At 49.7% G+C, this 13824-nt stretch overlaps 4 protein-coding genes across 4 annotated transcripts; 1 reads left to right on the forward strand and 3 right to left on the reverse strand.

The window, feature by feature from the left end:
• Positions 1 to 2156: 2156 nt before the first annotated feature.
• On the reverse strand, positions 2157 to 2969 carry MRS44_016888 (uncharacterized protein; the record flags this gene model as incomplete). Its single annotated transcript, XM_046276618.2, has 1 exon — positions 2157 to 2969. The coding sequence occupies one exon, from the start codon at positions 2967 to 2969 to the stop codon at positions 2157 to 2159; it is 813 nt and encodes a 270-aa protein (XP_046130511.1).
• A 1203-nt stretch (positions 2970 to 4172) lies between these two features.
• On the reverse strand, positions 4173 to 7547 carry MRS44_016889 (uncharacterized protein; the record flags this gene model as incomplete). The annotated part of the gene is made up of 5 exons (XM_065618224.1): positions 4173 to 4232; positions 4744 to 6000; positions 6338 to 6392; positions 6800 to 6948; positions 7089 to 7547. 5 exons carry the CDS (start codon positions 7545 to 7547, stop codon positions 4173 to 4175), a joined length of 1980 nt encoding a protein of 659 aa, XP_065474296.1.
• Positions 7548 to 8369: 822 nt separating this feature from the next.
• On the forward strand, positions 8370 to 10116 carry MRS44_016890 (uncharacterized protein; the record flags this gene model as incomplete). The annotated part of the gene is made up of 4 exons (XM_046271072.2): positions 8370 to 8675; positions 8738 to 9109; positions 9178 to 9954; positions 10012 to 10116. The coding sequence occupies 4 exons, from the start codon at positions 8370 to 8372 to the stop codon at positions 10114 to 10116; spliced, it is 1560 nt and encodes a 519-aa protein (XP_046130508.1).
• Positions 10117 to 10614: 498 nt separating this feature from the next.
• MRS44_016891 (uncharacterized protein) lies at positions 10615 to 13669 on the reverse strand (the record flags this gene model as incomplete). The annotated part of the gene is made up of 5 exons (XM_065618225.1): positions 10615 to 11589; positions 11652 to 12245; positions 12314 to 13052; positions 13115 to 13387; positions 13437 to 13669. The coding sequence occupies 5 exons, from the start codon at positions 13667 to 13669 to the stop codon at positions 10615 to 10617; spliced, it is 2814 nt and encodes a 937-aa protein (XP_065474297.1).
• Between the last annotated feature and the right edge of the window lie 155 nt (positions 13670 to 13824).

Here is a 13824-nt window from a genome sequence, read left to right on the forward strand (position 1 = left end):
GATTGGTGGGCTCGGTCTCGACGGAAGAGTTAACCGCGCGGGTGGCACCGCATTGGTGAGACTAAAAGAAGGAAAAAGGAAAAGAGAAAGAAGAAACAGGGGGGTAGCACCCAAGTTGCCAGCTGAGAGGAGAAGCTGAAAGGTGCATGCATGCTCAGTTTGGTGGGCAACAAGGCTTGGATGTTCCTCTTAGCGTTTCAAGTGAGTGCACTGCCTGGTCAAAACGATTCCGTCACATGTCAAAGGCGCACAAATCTTCCAAGTTGCGTGCTGTGAGGTGATATGATGCCTGTAGGTTTGTTGTCAAGTCTCCACCTCGGGGCTGGGTTGCACAATCTGCAGAGGGTTGCCATCCATCTACAATTAGCAGGTAGCAGCGGTTCCGCTGCGTGTCTCGGACGCTGCAGCACTAGCTCTGCCATGCTGGCAGAGGATGGATGGCACAGCAGCAGAGTTTTTCTTGGTGTGGCAGTGCGCATTATCGTCTGGACGGAGTGAAGCCCCAGTGCGCATTATAACGCTGACCAAGACAGACTGGAGTTTCACGCCCAAAGCAGCAGCTTGTCATGGCTGTTAGCACAGATGTAACTCACTTGTTAATCGCAACGCTGATCAAGGAGGCTGGACTGCAAATGCAAGATCATGGGTAGATGTATAGGGTAAGCTCAGACATTACAAGATAGGTTGGATTGGCCAAAGGCAAAAGTGCATATCTGCAGCCTTGTTCACGTGGATGCAAGTCAGACAGATAGTGTATCTTGGCAAGCCTTATTAACGCCATTTCTCTATGCTATCAACTATTCTGCTCTCAACTATTCTGCTAGGCACTGAGCGTGTTGCCTTAATACGAGCCGGGTTGCTTGTGGGATGCTTCTCATAGGTCATCCATACTGCTTGAACCAGGATGGCAACCACTGCGACGTCTTCTAGCGATACACAGCCCGGATGGATGCAACTCCTGGGTTGTGCAAAAATTCGCGCTGCATCTATTTTCTCAGCGCTGTACTCGCGCCTCTTCTCACCTCAGACCGAAGAGTGCTGCTATTGCTCTGGAGCCTTCAACAGTTACCCCGACTCCGGGCCCAAGGTGGAAGCAATGTCTGCAGCCCAAGCTGCTCGATGTCATGGATGCGCGGTAACTGGTGCCACGCTTCAGATCCTCCATCCTATCATGCAGGCCAAATGGGAGTCCCCCTAATGTTTGAACGCATGTCCTTGCAGTGTCTGGAGAGAAGCGAGATCCTTCTATGGGCAAAAGATAGCAAAGGTCGTACACGTAGCGAGTCTCGAGATGTTCAAGTGGACAACCAAACCGAGTTATGTGACTCGCTGGATCGACTGGGCGACGAGAGTTTGTAGATTTCCACGCCAGGATGGACCTTTACCCAAGTATCTGGACACGGTTTACCATCAACAGCCTATATCAGGATACACCGGATCACCTGAGGCCTTTGAAACCGCATTCTCATAGGGAAGGGGAATCTCTTGGAAGACCTGAAATGGTTTGTCGATGAGAAGATGACAACAGAGCAAGCCGTCTCCCTGGAGACATCCGGCAACTCTCCATCATTATACCCTCCTGGCCGTGGGCTGACTGCGGCAAGTCTGTGCAGATTACAAGCCAGACGGTAGAGCCAACCCATCACTATGTTAGCATTGTCTCTACGGAGTATGAGACTATAAGTGTCGAGAACCCTTTCGGGAACCGCTTTCGGGGAACACTGGTCTTATGAGGCCCCGTATACTGGGGTTTGCTCAGGTCATTGCAGAATGATGGCACCAACCATTAGGTGTCCAACTGCACCTACTACCCTGATTCAGGTGAAAAATCGAAAGATACCTCTCAAGGTAATGATAGGTATCCTTGGATGTCCTGTAGCTCTGCTGTAGCAGCTAGCTCCAGCCAAGACTCCAAGCCATGGTTTTTGTTCCATCTGAGATTAACTGGTGAAGTAGCTGAAGCAAGGCTCCGTCGCTTGGGTATGCTCCTGGTGGAAGCTACGGCTGGGAAAGGTGCCGAATTGACAGATGCCATTGTCGACGGCACACATGGAAATGCAACTGGTCGAGTTGGTATAATGAGAACCCACTGGTTATATATTGTTATCTCTCCTACCGCGGACAAACCAGGTCGAACTCGTCTAAATCCCTCGAGATTATGGCAACAAGTAGCTAACTTTTGACTTGCCTTTGCTTCTCGATATCTTCTTAACCTTGGTCTCGCCGCACAAGTCGGTTGTGTCAACATGGGTTCCTCCACAGGGGTACACTTCTGCCCCGACAATCTTGACGACGCGGAACTTCTCCCCAGGAGCTACGAAGCTCGCGTCAGGCGTCAGACGCTCCAATCCATTGTCGCGGAAGTCCTGTTCGTCCCACCAGTCGATCTCAACAGGCATCTTTGCCGCCATGAACTCGTCCACCTTTTGCTGAATGGCGTCTTTCCATTTTCCTTCAATGAGTCCCTGGAACTCGCACGATGCGGAATCGGGAAAGTGGGAGGCTTTCAGCTCGTCAAAATCCTCGATCTTGTCCTTTAGGAGGTGGTTGACTGCCGAGCCGAGGACGTGACCAGCAGTATGGTATCGTGAATAGAGCAGGCGTAGTTCAAGGTCGATCGCCTGGCTCACATCGTGGCCTTGAGTGAAAGTGCCATCCGGGGAGTTGAATCGTCCAAAGTGCAAGACTTGACCGTTGCCTGTTGCATCCATTCGAGCCGCCGCGACGGTAAAACATACGCCGCCTTGATCCGTCATCTTGCCAACATCTGAAGGCTGGCCCCCGCCTTGGGGGTGAAAGACGGTTTGTTCTGTGATGACGGCGTAATCATGCTCAGTGCCTTGCTTGAAAAGATCTTGGTTATCTTGCTCAAGACCACCATAGGATTGCACCGCCACTACCCTTGTCTGAAGAGTAGAAAGCTTTCCATCTCGCTGAAAGGCGAGGAAGGTCCTGGTCGGCGAGGTCATGCTAGTGTTGAAGGAGCGGGACGACGATCGTATCCCACAGCGCGGGAGATTCTGCGTATATGAAAGTCCAAGCCGGAAGAGCGAAGAGACTGGCAAGCGAAGTTTGTATAACATACTCAGGGGTAGTGAGTCTCGATCTGAGGCATTTGTGGCAGTTTAATGGTCCTCCGCTATTGGTCCAGATCACTGACTCAGCGCTCCTGATAGCTAAATGATCGAGATAAGATTAGATAAGATATTTCTCTTTTATTTTTTGCTCTTCTATATTCCTAGGGATACACTTGTTTGCATCTTTTCATCTATACTGTAGTTTTTATTATAGCAAGAAATTGATTGTATTCCTCACATCACCAGGACTCCCAGCCCATCTCCAGATCATCACTCGTGGCTTAACTAGCCTCTTACTCCTAGAATACATACTTCCTCATCTCCATCCAAGCACCCAGGCTCCGTTTAAAGCTTAGGTCCCTGACTTTGATCTATCCTGAATGGATAGGGCGTTCTATCGGGCCGACCCGGGAAATCTCCTCCTCTGCCTATTTCTGGGGGATAGGGCCAAATCTGACAAGGTAAACATTGCGTGCCTCACCACGGGCACCCAGAATTTCAATTTCCACGTCGGTATAAATAAAGAAATAGCTGCGGTAGCCAATAAAGTAATAGCCATCGTCGCGTAATAGACAGAATAGGCCAGGAAGGTGACTATCCATAGAGTTATCTTGACCAGAAGTGGAGTCCTAGCCTCATAGAGTATCTCAATTAAGAGGAGACTCTTCGCCTAAAAGATTCTCCCCTTATTCATTTCTTTCCTGCTTCTTAAGTTTTAAAGCTCTCTTAAACTTATTGACCTAGCGCCAGAGTATATCTCGAGCCTCTATCTCGCCACTATAGTGCGCATAGTATTCCTTAGCTATACCGCTAGGCAGGAAGAAAAACCTATACCGAAAGCTACCACGTCGATAATTACTTAAACTATCCTTTAAGCCTCTATGAAGCGCATAGCCGTTAAAATCATGCGGTATATCTAGATGGACCATGTTAGACCTGGGAAGAGAGAGAGGAGGCAAGGGGCATTTTACGGCTATGCTCTCCCACGACATTAAGTCTAATTTGCCAGTGCGATCTTTGAAGATGTGATTGCTATATATGGGATAGTCCTTGAGCCCCAAGAGAACTGAAGGGCCGCCGTTGGGCCATTTCTCTTTAAATGTTCGGGCCCAAGTCTTCGTTCTGAGAGGATTCTGACTGCTGTCGCGTCGTGTGCTGTTATGGGTTAGCCGTTTGGGCTAGCGAGTCTAGGAAAGTAGAGCAAGTCTTTGTGCTTGACACATGCTTAATGGAAGAACCCAAATGCTTTGTTAACCCAAGATTCGTATCAAGTCACCTAGCATTGGGATATGATGCTATGATGCGTTGGTAATGCGTTCTTTATTATAGTTGAAGCCCGACCCTCGATGGGATAACTGAGCCAGAAGGCTGTACTTACTAATCTGGACGATTGCTCCCTGGAGAGCACCGCTCTTCTACCGATATCGCGTACGCCCGCGGCCCTGGCTACATACGCGTGCTAACCCGAGCTCAGGACGCACGATTGATATAGAAAAAAACCATCAGTAGCTAAACCAATGGTTTTCATAAATTATAAGGTTATAAAACTTGTCTGGTAAGGCCGGGCTACTAGGTTGTGTAATGATTTCCCCCTAACTAGGCTTTGATAAAAGCTCTCAAGTAGTAGCTCACGCCATTCAGGCAGGCAAGGAGATAGATAAATAACTTTAGGCTTGGCGCAAGAGTCATGATCTTTCCAACAATCTAGAGGTATAGATGAGAGTTCCTCAGCTAGTTTACCAGGGTCCCAGGACTCGCCGGGGTGAAAGTTGCAACGCAGGATCGAGGTCTGGTGGAGCAAGTGGTCAATGGCTTCTGGGAATCCCTCCTGCACGAATTCACATACTGGGTAGCGGCCGTGAGTCGGAGAGCCGTCTTCAGCCTGGCGTTTTTGATACGCCCTCTCGCAGGCAATATCTCGATGAACGACCTGCTGGAAAATATCAGAGCACGTATTAATGTCAGGATCTCCGTCAAGAACCAGTGTGAAAGAGGTTTCTGGCATTCCAGCATCCACAGCGGCCAATGCCTCCAATAACCAGCCGCATAAGTTTCGAGTAATCCAACGGGTCTTGAGCGGGATATCCTCGTCATGGGTTTTTTCTACCAGACGAGTCAGGCGTGTCAGGCCTGGCACATGGTGAATTGCATTCTGAAAGAGACTAATGCGCCGCTCGATGTGAAGGTGTGGATTCTCTTTGCAGAATGGAATGAGCCCATGGGCGTGGCATTCTGGGCTATGCATCGGGACGTGATCCTCGCGCAATATCACGCTCCTAAATTGCCGTCGCGTTTCATTCGGGAGACGCTCGAGGAACCAGATGGCTACAGACGCCGCCGAAAAGCGAAATTTTTCACGAAAGAGCCAGCCGGTCTCTTGATCCTCGGCCTCAGAATCCATGCCGCTGGTTGTACACCCTGGATACCAATCCTCGAGTTGTTGCCATGCGGCGCCGTCTCCGAACAGCTGTCCTATCCTTCTGAGCACGGAGGAGTCCGGCATAGCCCACGGCTTTAACCAGATGTTCTCAAGATCGCATGGTGAATGGGAACCAGTCCAATGCGGAAACATATGGTTGGTCAGCTCGGCGAACCGTTCCTCTCCTTGCCGCTTCACAAGCTGAAGACTATACGCGACAGCCTCCTTGAACATCGGCGAAGCGTATGGCCACTTCGAAACCCTGATGTGATCAAAGCTGGAACGCATCAGACCACGAGAGAGCATGCGGCCCTTGGTAAGATCATCCCAAAAGGCCACTGCGCTGCTCGCAAATATGCGTTCTGTGGCGGCATGATCCCCATAGATCTCGTCGTAAAGTCTCACGTTCTTTTCCAGATGTGGCGCGAAGCGAGGAAATTTTAGCGCGATTTGAGAATCGATCTCGGGGGTGATATAGTCTCTCAGATGCACCAAGAGGTCTGACTGTAGTAGGCATTGGAAGATGGATAGGTACTCGAAACGAGCAGCCCATGAACATAAATCACTGATCAACAAAGTCACAACGCGCACAAGACAAGGGACTTTTTTATGGGGTATCATAAATTACTGCTTGATCAAGGGCTCAAAGAAGCGGTGGGGGGTGAGTTTCTGAGCAACCCAACGGAAATAACACAGTCTTAACACAACTAAAGCTTATACCTGAGCTTTAATAACACAATAACTATCTAATAAGGTTTACAACCGTGAGAAGATGACGCTGTGATAGCCTCAACAGAGCTTCTTCTGAGATAGATAAAAGGCACCATCTCTACCCTCGTACCAGCTTGATGATCAAGGATCGTTTCTTATCATCACCCATGACGGCTTGGGAACCACTAATTACAGTAAGTAATTAGCAATCTATCGATCAATTTTCGCGCTTTTACACAATATCGGCCTTGGTTTGACCTTTTAAGTCGGGCGGACCTTGACGTCATTTGCACCTTGCATGTTGATTGCACCCTATGTGGAGTACCTTGCGGTGTTGTTGACAACCTCTTATGACACGTCTCGAGAAGACAGCCCTAGCCATAAGAGCAAAGGAGAGAATTACCAACACATGACGGTATTAAAGTCAAAAGCCGAAAATTACTGACTGCTAATCGTGGGTGCTTCTCGGTGCAAGCGCTGATGTGACGTTGTAAACGCCTAAGGAACGTTGGAACACCGATGGGGCCTCCCTTATACATCAAACTACTACATACATCTTTCTTTCCATGGAATATAACGCTAAGAGGTAAACTAATGTTGAATGAATCTGTGCTCCTCTTCCACGTATTGATCCTTGAGTTTGAAAGGTGGGCAGGGAAGGAGAACTGCGATCACCCGAGCGCGGCGCTCATTGGAGGCGTTGATCCACCTGTGCATAGTTGCACGCTGGATTATATGGTCCTGTGGAAGTAGTGAGTTCGTTAGTCAAGGTATTCCCAAACCGTGGAGGGCCTATGAAGCAAAGCGTGGAAAGTAACTTGAAACGAGAGGTAGAAGATTCGTTTGTAGTATTATAGTCGGCAGAGAAATATAGAACTTACCCCAGCTCTCAGTAGAACCTTTTGTCCACTATCAAGTTCGTGGTAGACCTCACCCATCACGCAGGTTGAGATGTCCAGAGACACGGTCCTGTGCATGTGCCCTACCGCACCAGGGTCAAGATCTAGGTTCACGACATTGGCTCCTCCCAATTCCATCTCGCCAGTATGAGGGTTCAACTTGGTAGGAGGCACGATTATTTCTTGCCTCGTGCGGCTGACAACCGAGTCATGTGAGAGATGCGACTTCAAATCCTCATCATCTGCTAGGTCGGGCGCCAATTTCGCGGTTGCATAAGAGCGGGCTGCTGTGCCAAAACCTGGCACTGGGAAGTAATGGAGCTCAGGGGCGTCGACATAAATGCTTTCCCCGATTTCATGATTATGGCCTGTTATATATCGCTTGATAGGCATGCCTCTGGTAGCGTCCGTCGAATGCGAATCTGTCGGTGAGGGATCCATTAGGTGTCTGTAGCAAGTTCCAAGGTGAGCGCTTGAAAGTTGCACTTCGTTAGCTGATAGAGTATATCAGGAATATTCTAATTAGCCAAAAGTTTCAGTAAGCGCATGCAGATAATTGTGGCCCAGGTATTACACTTACATGTCTTGGATGCTGACTTGGGTGAGAGGACACCTTTGCTGTTCCCCCGGATGCCCCACGACATGGGGCCGTATCGACGACTGCTTTTATTTGGATCAAGCTGGGGTCACACCTCGTGGCTCCCATCCCATCCCTGATTTCCTAAATTTTAACTCTATGGGGCTGATCACACGGAGCCGGAATGGCACCAAGAAGCGATGTAAACTTGAACCCTTTTCGACATGGTGGCCACGGCACTGCTGTTCAATTCCGAGATATGAATTCCGGAACACCCTCGTTTGCTACTCGAGATCAGAATCTATGCACCAAGCTAATCATTTGATGCAATGCCTCTTAATAATAGCAGCAAGAAGAATCAAGCCCGTTGATGCAGGGCCTCTGGTCTGTTGGCGACATCACTCTGTGACTAAACAGAGTATTTTTTATTTTATGAACTTACGTCTTGAAGGGAATCCATTGTCTTTGGACATGCCTCCCGCTTCGTTGTCATCATCTGTTGGACACTGTCATGCCCTATTGTTATACGTTCCGGGCTTGCCGGAAGAAGACCGGAGAGAGTTCCGGAGACATTCCGTGATGTCGATCAACGCACCAACGATAGTATTAAAACAGGCCTTAATTTGTTACTTCTGAGCTTTGTACACTGCCTCAGGGAAGCCAATCATCAATAAGTTATTCCAAAAATGATTCTCGAGCTTCTCATCCCTCATTCCTTCGGCATCGCCACTTTGTGGCTACTTGCCGGCATCCTTCTCCGTCTTCTTGTAAACAAGTACGGACAAGGCTTGAACAAGATCCCCGGCCCGTGGCTGGCGGGCTTCACAGACTTATGGAGACTTTTCATTGTCCGAGGGCGCCGAGCCCAGGAAGTGCATATTGAACTGCACAAAAAGTACGGTCCGATGGTTAGACTGGGTCCGCGAGCCGTGTCTGTAGCGGATCCAGAGGCGATAAAGATTATCTACAGTCCAAGTTCTGGGTATTCAAAGGTAAGTTTTGGTATAAGAAACCCACGTCATGGCAGAGTTGGTTGCTAACGAGACATGTGCAGTCGGGTTTCTACCCGGTGCAGCAGGCCTTGGCCAAGGGGAACAGACTCGAAACCATGTTCAACACGGCCAATGACAGATACCATGCAAGGCTTCGCAGATCTGTCTCGAATGCATACGCAATGAGCACGCTGGTTGCCTTTGAACCGTTTGTCGATTCGACCTCGACTGAGTTTCTCAAGCAGCTAAAGCTTCGTTTTGCCGACCGGCCGGGGGACGAGGGCATATGCGACTTTGGGGCTTGGCTTCAATACTATGCGTTTGACGTGATTGGTGAATTGACCTTTTCTAAGCGCCTGGGTTTCGTCGAGACGGGCCGTGATGTTGATAACATCATTCGAGATTTGGAAGGCTTCTTGAACTATGTGTCATGGGTAAGTGGAGTATCCGTTCAGCCCCGATATGTCTAGAGTAACTGGCTAACATTTGACATCTTCACAAGATTGGCCAAATTCCTTTCCTCGACCGCTTGTTTATCAAGAATCCGATCAAGATTTGGATGGCTAAGAACGGTCTACTCAACTCAAGTGCCCCAGTTGCAGAATTTGCAAAAAAGCATGTCATCGAACGTCAACGCGAAGAAGAATCAGGAAATTCGAAAACTCCGAGAAGAGACTTCTTGAATAGGTTCAAAGAAGCGCGAGCCAAAGACCCCGAGTTCATCACCGAACAACTGGTTCTCGCCTTGACAGTCGCGAACATGTTTGCGGGCTCCGACACGACCGGAATAACGATGAGAGCTGTCTTTTACTACTTGCTGAGGGATCCATCAAAGATGGACAAACTGCTTGATGAGCTCGCCAGGGAGAGCAAGGCTGGGAGGTTCTCAAGAGAGGACGGGCTAGCCCAATGGGAAGAAGTCAGAGACTTGCCGTACCTCAGCGCCGTGATCAACGAGGCTCTACGCTGCCATCCTGCCGTCGGACTTACAATGGAAAGGATAGTACCAGCCAGCGGAGTCACTATTGCTGGCCATTTCCTACCGGGCGGCACCATCGCCGGATGCTCTGCGTGGGTCATCCATCAAAACGCCGAGGTGTTTGGGTCTGATGCCGCGGACTTCCGACCCGAACGCTGGATAGACGCGACTCCGGAGCAACGACGACGGATGAGCAATTGTCTGTTCTCCTTCGGTGCGGGAGCTAGGACATGCATCGGCAAGAATATCTCTTTGCTCGAGCTCTACAAGCTTGTCCCGACAATCCTTCGGAGGTTTGAGGTCAGTAATCACAGAAACTTATGAGGTAACGAAATCTGACGTTTGCCTTTGTTCTAGCTCGAGCTGGTGAATCCGGAGACGCCCTGGAAGCTGCATAATGCGTGGTTTGTGAGACAGGCAGGCTTCAATGTACGACTCAAGGAAAGAGACAAAATCATCTGAGCATTTAAATGCCAAGCATGAGTTGGAAACTGCATAAATGTGGGCGAGGAGCTGAATACACTGATGGCCTGGCAAGAGTTCATGTACTTTCGATCTCGTCTAACAGGACTGTCCCTGGATTGTGAGACGTCATCGCACAGCTGGTGTTGGATACTACCGAAATGAAGAAAAAGCAAAGGGGTTTTGGCTTGCCTGGAAATATATAAAATTGGGTGAAACCCATGTCACCTCGGTCTACTGCCTAGTGTAGACCGGTCTTGCTACTCTTAAATTGAACTCTGACAGCACTATTCCTTGGTGAGCGCTTTTCTGTGTGAAAAAACAACACGATACTTGTTCTATTCTTAATGCGGCCATGAATCATGTTAAGGACCAGGTGTCAAGGGTTGAGCAGCTTAATAAAGGTCTGCGTTGAAGACTACCAGTACAACGCGTCTGTATTCCAGTCTGGACCGAAATTTTCGCTTCAAATTCTCATTGAAACTCATACATCTCGTCTCATAACAGGTTTGAACCTAGTATATCAAGATCCATCGTTGACGTATCGTAGAGATCCATCAAAGCAGGGTCCATGTCCATATCGAGATTGAAGGCGCCGTTGAGTCCCAAAACGCCCAGCTTCGCCTCACCATAATCCCGATCAGCGACTGAATTGGCATCTCTCGTAGTATCAAGCCTCTCATTGCCCGAAAACGTTGAGAATCCCACGCCATTTGACCCAAATTGCTCCCCGAACGTTTCAAAGTTAAAATCTGACATGACCCAACTATTCCGACTGTCGCAACTTGGTCCAGCCATCCATGATTCAGAGAGCTGCTCGTTCTTTCTGAAATTTGCGCTTGATCTCTCGACTGATGCGCCACTTACATCAGGGTTGTAGGAGAAGCCATCTGATCCTTGTTCCCTCCGTGCCCCTCTAACCGCATCGACGGAACCATCAAGGTCACTTGAATGGAGGATGGAAGTCCCTGGTCTAGATGAAATCCTGTACGGCTCTTGATCCTCTGCTTGGGGTGTGAGTTGTTGCAGCGGTTTTTCGGCCCTCGAGTCCCGTCGCACGCTCTTTGGGCTCAGGCGCCCATGACTATCATTCATGTTCCCTGCCAGAGTTTGGTGTACCAGTCGACTAAGCCTAGAGACGCAGCGCGTCATCTTTCCGGAGACCCAGACCTTGTGACTATACAGATTCAAAGATTGGGTTGCGGCCAGCACGAGGGAGCCGTATCTCTTCTTGGAACCCAGTTCCCTGGAAAGCAGTGCAATCATAATCATGGCGCAGCTTGTGACGTAGTGACTGAGAGCGAAGCTATACTTGATAAGGTCATCTTTGATGTTTTGGTGGGCAGTGAGGATCTTTGCGGCGAGGCCAGCGCACTCTATGGACGATTCCAGGTCGTCCTCCTCGGTGAGGCCTAGTGGCTTCGAACTGGGTAAAAGGGGCCTTCGTATTAAAAGGCGAAGATATGTGCAGCACTACCTCAACTGTTAGCGTAGCCGATCGTAGAAGGAATAGGCTCCCAATCTATGGAACTTACCGTGGACAGAATAACAGTCTGTTTAATCTGCCATCTCAAGCTTGTGCTGAATTGGGATTCATAGGGCTCATCCGGGTCGTACCTCAGGTTTTTGGGAGCTGTATCTAGCAGCTTACAAAGGACGGTATCGACATATTCGACCATAGCAAACGTAGGGGCACTGGATGCTTTGACACCGTACAAGACCTCCCAGGCCTTTCCCGCCACACGAGAATATCGAATCATGGCAACAACATAAGGTATCGGCGAGGGCAATATGTCTCGAGCAACCTCTGCTGTGATCTCATGCTGCAACTCTGCCATGTTCTCGTTTCTTGTCGAAAATCGAGTCATCCATTCATCGCTAAGGTCGATCGGTAGTGCCGTATCCACGTTGCTGTCCTGAATGAGGAACGGTTTGCCAGACTCGAGGGCTATCCGACGATCTATCATGTATATCACCCACCACGCCCGACAATACAGCTGATTGTAGAACGCAGGCATGGTGTCGATGGTGCTTTGACGGTGTATCCCTATGGTGTGTGCAACAGACACGGTGAGCGCCAGGACCCTAGCAGCTTTCTGGTTCGCATCTAGACGAAACAGATAGATAACCTGGAGAAAGTAAGTATGGCTACTCTCTGTAACACTTCCAATAAGCACATGCTGTATGGTTCACTTACTCTTACGATCAGAACTTGCAGCATAAGCAGGGACTTTGTGGCCGTGTTGCTAGTCTCGAGCAAATCCTGGAGGAGACTCTTCCCGACACAATACAAGCTCCAGCCAGACGATGAGACACCACTTGGATCGGCAATCCTTGATGAAATGCTGCATCGCCCGAGAGCTAGACAAAAGCACACCAAAGCCATCGAGACCCGCATGTGTTCCCCTTCTGCGGATTCTGCTGTGGGCCAGGGAGTAGAGTATTGCCACATCTCATTGAACGTCTCCCATATGGCAGGAGGATGAATGAATGGATACATGGGATGGATCTCGTCCAAATAGACTTGTAGATAGTATCTCGATTGGTTCTCGTCGATAGTGACGCCGTGCTGTGCAAGGATGCTATCAAACCACCACCTCCCTTTTCGAACCCCCAACTCGCTTGGGGACGTTGCCGGAGGGTGGAGGGAAGAGGCAGGTGAGGAATGTTCGATTCGCAACCCTGAAGATACAACACTGTTGTGGTCCAAGGTGTCATTGTCGTCCTCGAACGCCGGATTCATAGTTATCTCCCCAGCAAACGTTTGGCCGTCTGCCTCCAAGGCACTCTGAAGCTTCGCAGGAGAATGTTTGAGCTGCTCGTCGGGAGAAATGTGGTTGAGAGGAGGAATGGTCGAGTCAGGGCCAGGCGGTCGCATGAGGCGCAAGTGACGCTCTACAGCGTCCAAGCGAGCTAAGATCTCGGAGCTGATGGTGCTATCATATTGATCATACATGAGCTGATGTGTTCGATCTGGGGCTAGATGCAGAGCTCTTACCTTTCAGCTGAGCTAGGAAGTGGCCCGACTCCACGCTGGACATGGATTTCTCCGGCAGTCGCCCTAGAGTCTCGTCGGCCCTGCTGCCCACTTCCTCTCGGGGCGGACGACAGACATGGCAGCTGTTTTATTAAACATTGGCGACATGGATCTCCACCTTCACACTTGATATCGCTCAACAGGTCAGCATGGGTGACTGAAGGTGGGAGAATCGGGAGCAGAAAAGAACTGACCTTGATCTTGCGTTGCTGACAAGAAGTGCTATGGCAAGGGCTATCAATACGTTGTTCGGCGACAACCGGCAGCAACAGGTTTGACATACCAGGCTCTGGATATGTATTTTCCCCTCTTCATCTTCTTTACCGGACGCTCCGGTTTCTCAAGAGACTCAGCACCAGCACTGGCACCTGTGGCGACTTCGACGACATCGCCTCGCTTGTCGTCTCCATTCTCGTTATCACAGGGTGCGACAGCGGGTGCATCATGAGCCCCTGAGGGGTCCTGGTCGCCGTCTTCGTTGCGGGCGCCACGGTCCTGGGCATCTGACGACGACATTGTGTTGAGACCAAGCTGAGGGATGACAGAGAGGGGAATAAAGCGTGGCAAGCGCGACGCAGATGGATACAGAGAGAAGTGAAGCTGGCTTCGGATCCTCGGCAGACAGTTCCTACAGCCCAACACAAGGTTGCAAGGAATAGATCAAGACTGCT

The sequence above is a fragment of the Fusarium solani genome, assembly GCF_023522795.1.
Source record: "Fusarium solani strain SB1 chromosome Unknown bctg00000012, whole genome shotgun sequence".
In the NCBI taxonomy this organism is placed as follows: Eukaryota; Fungi; Ascomycota; class Sordariomycetes; order Hypocreales; family Nectriaceae; genus Fusarium; species Fusarium solani.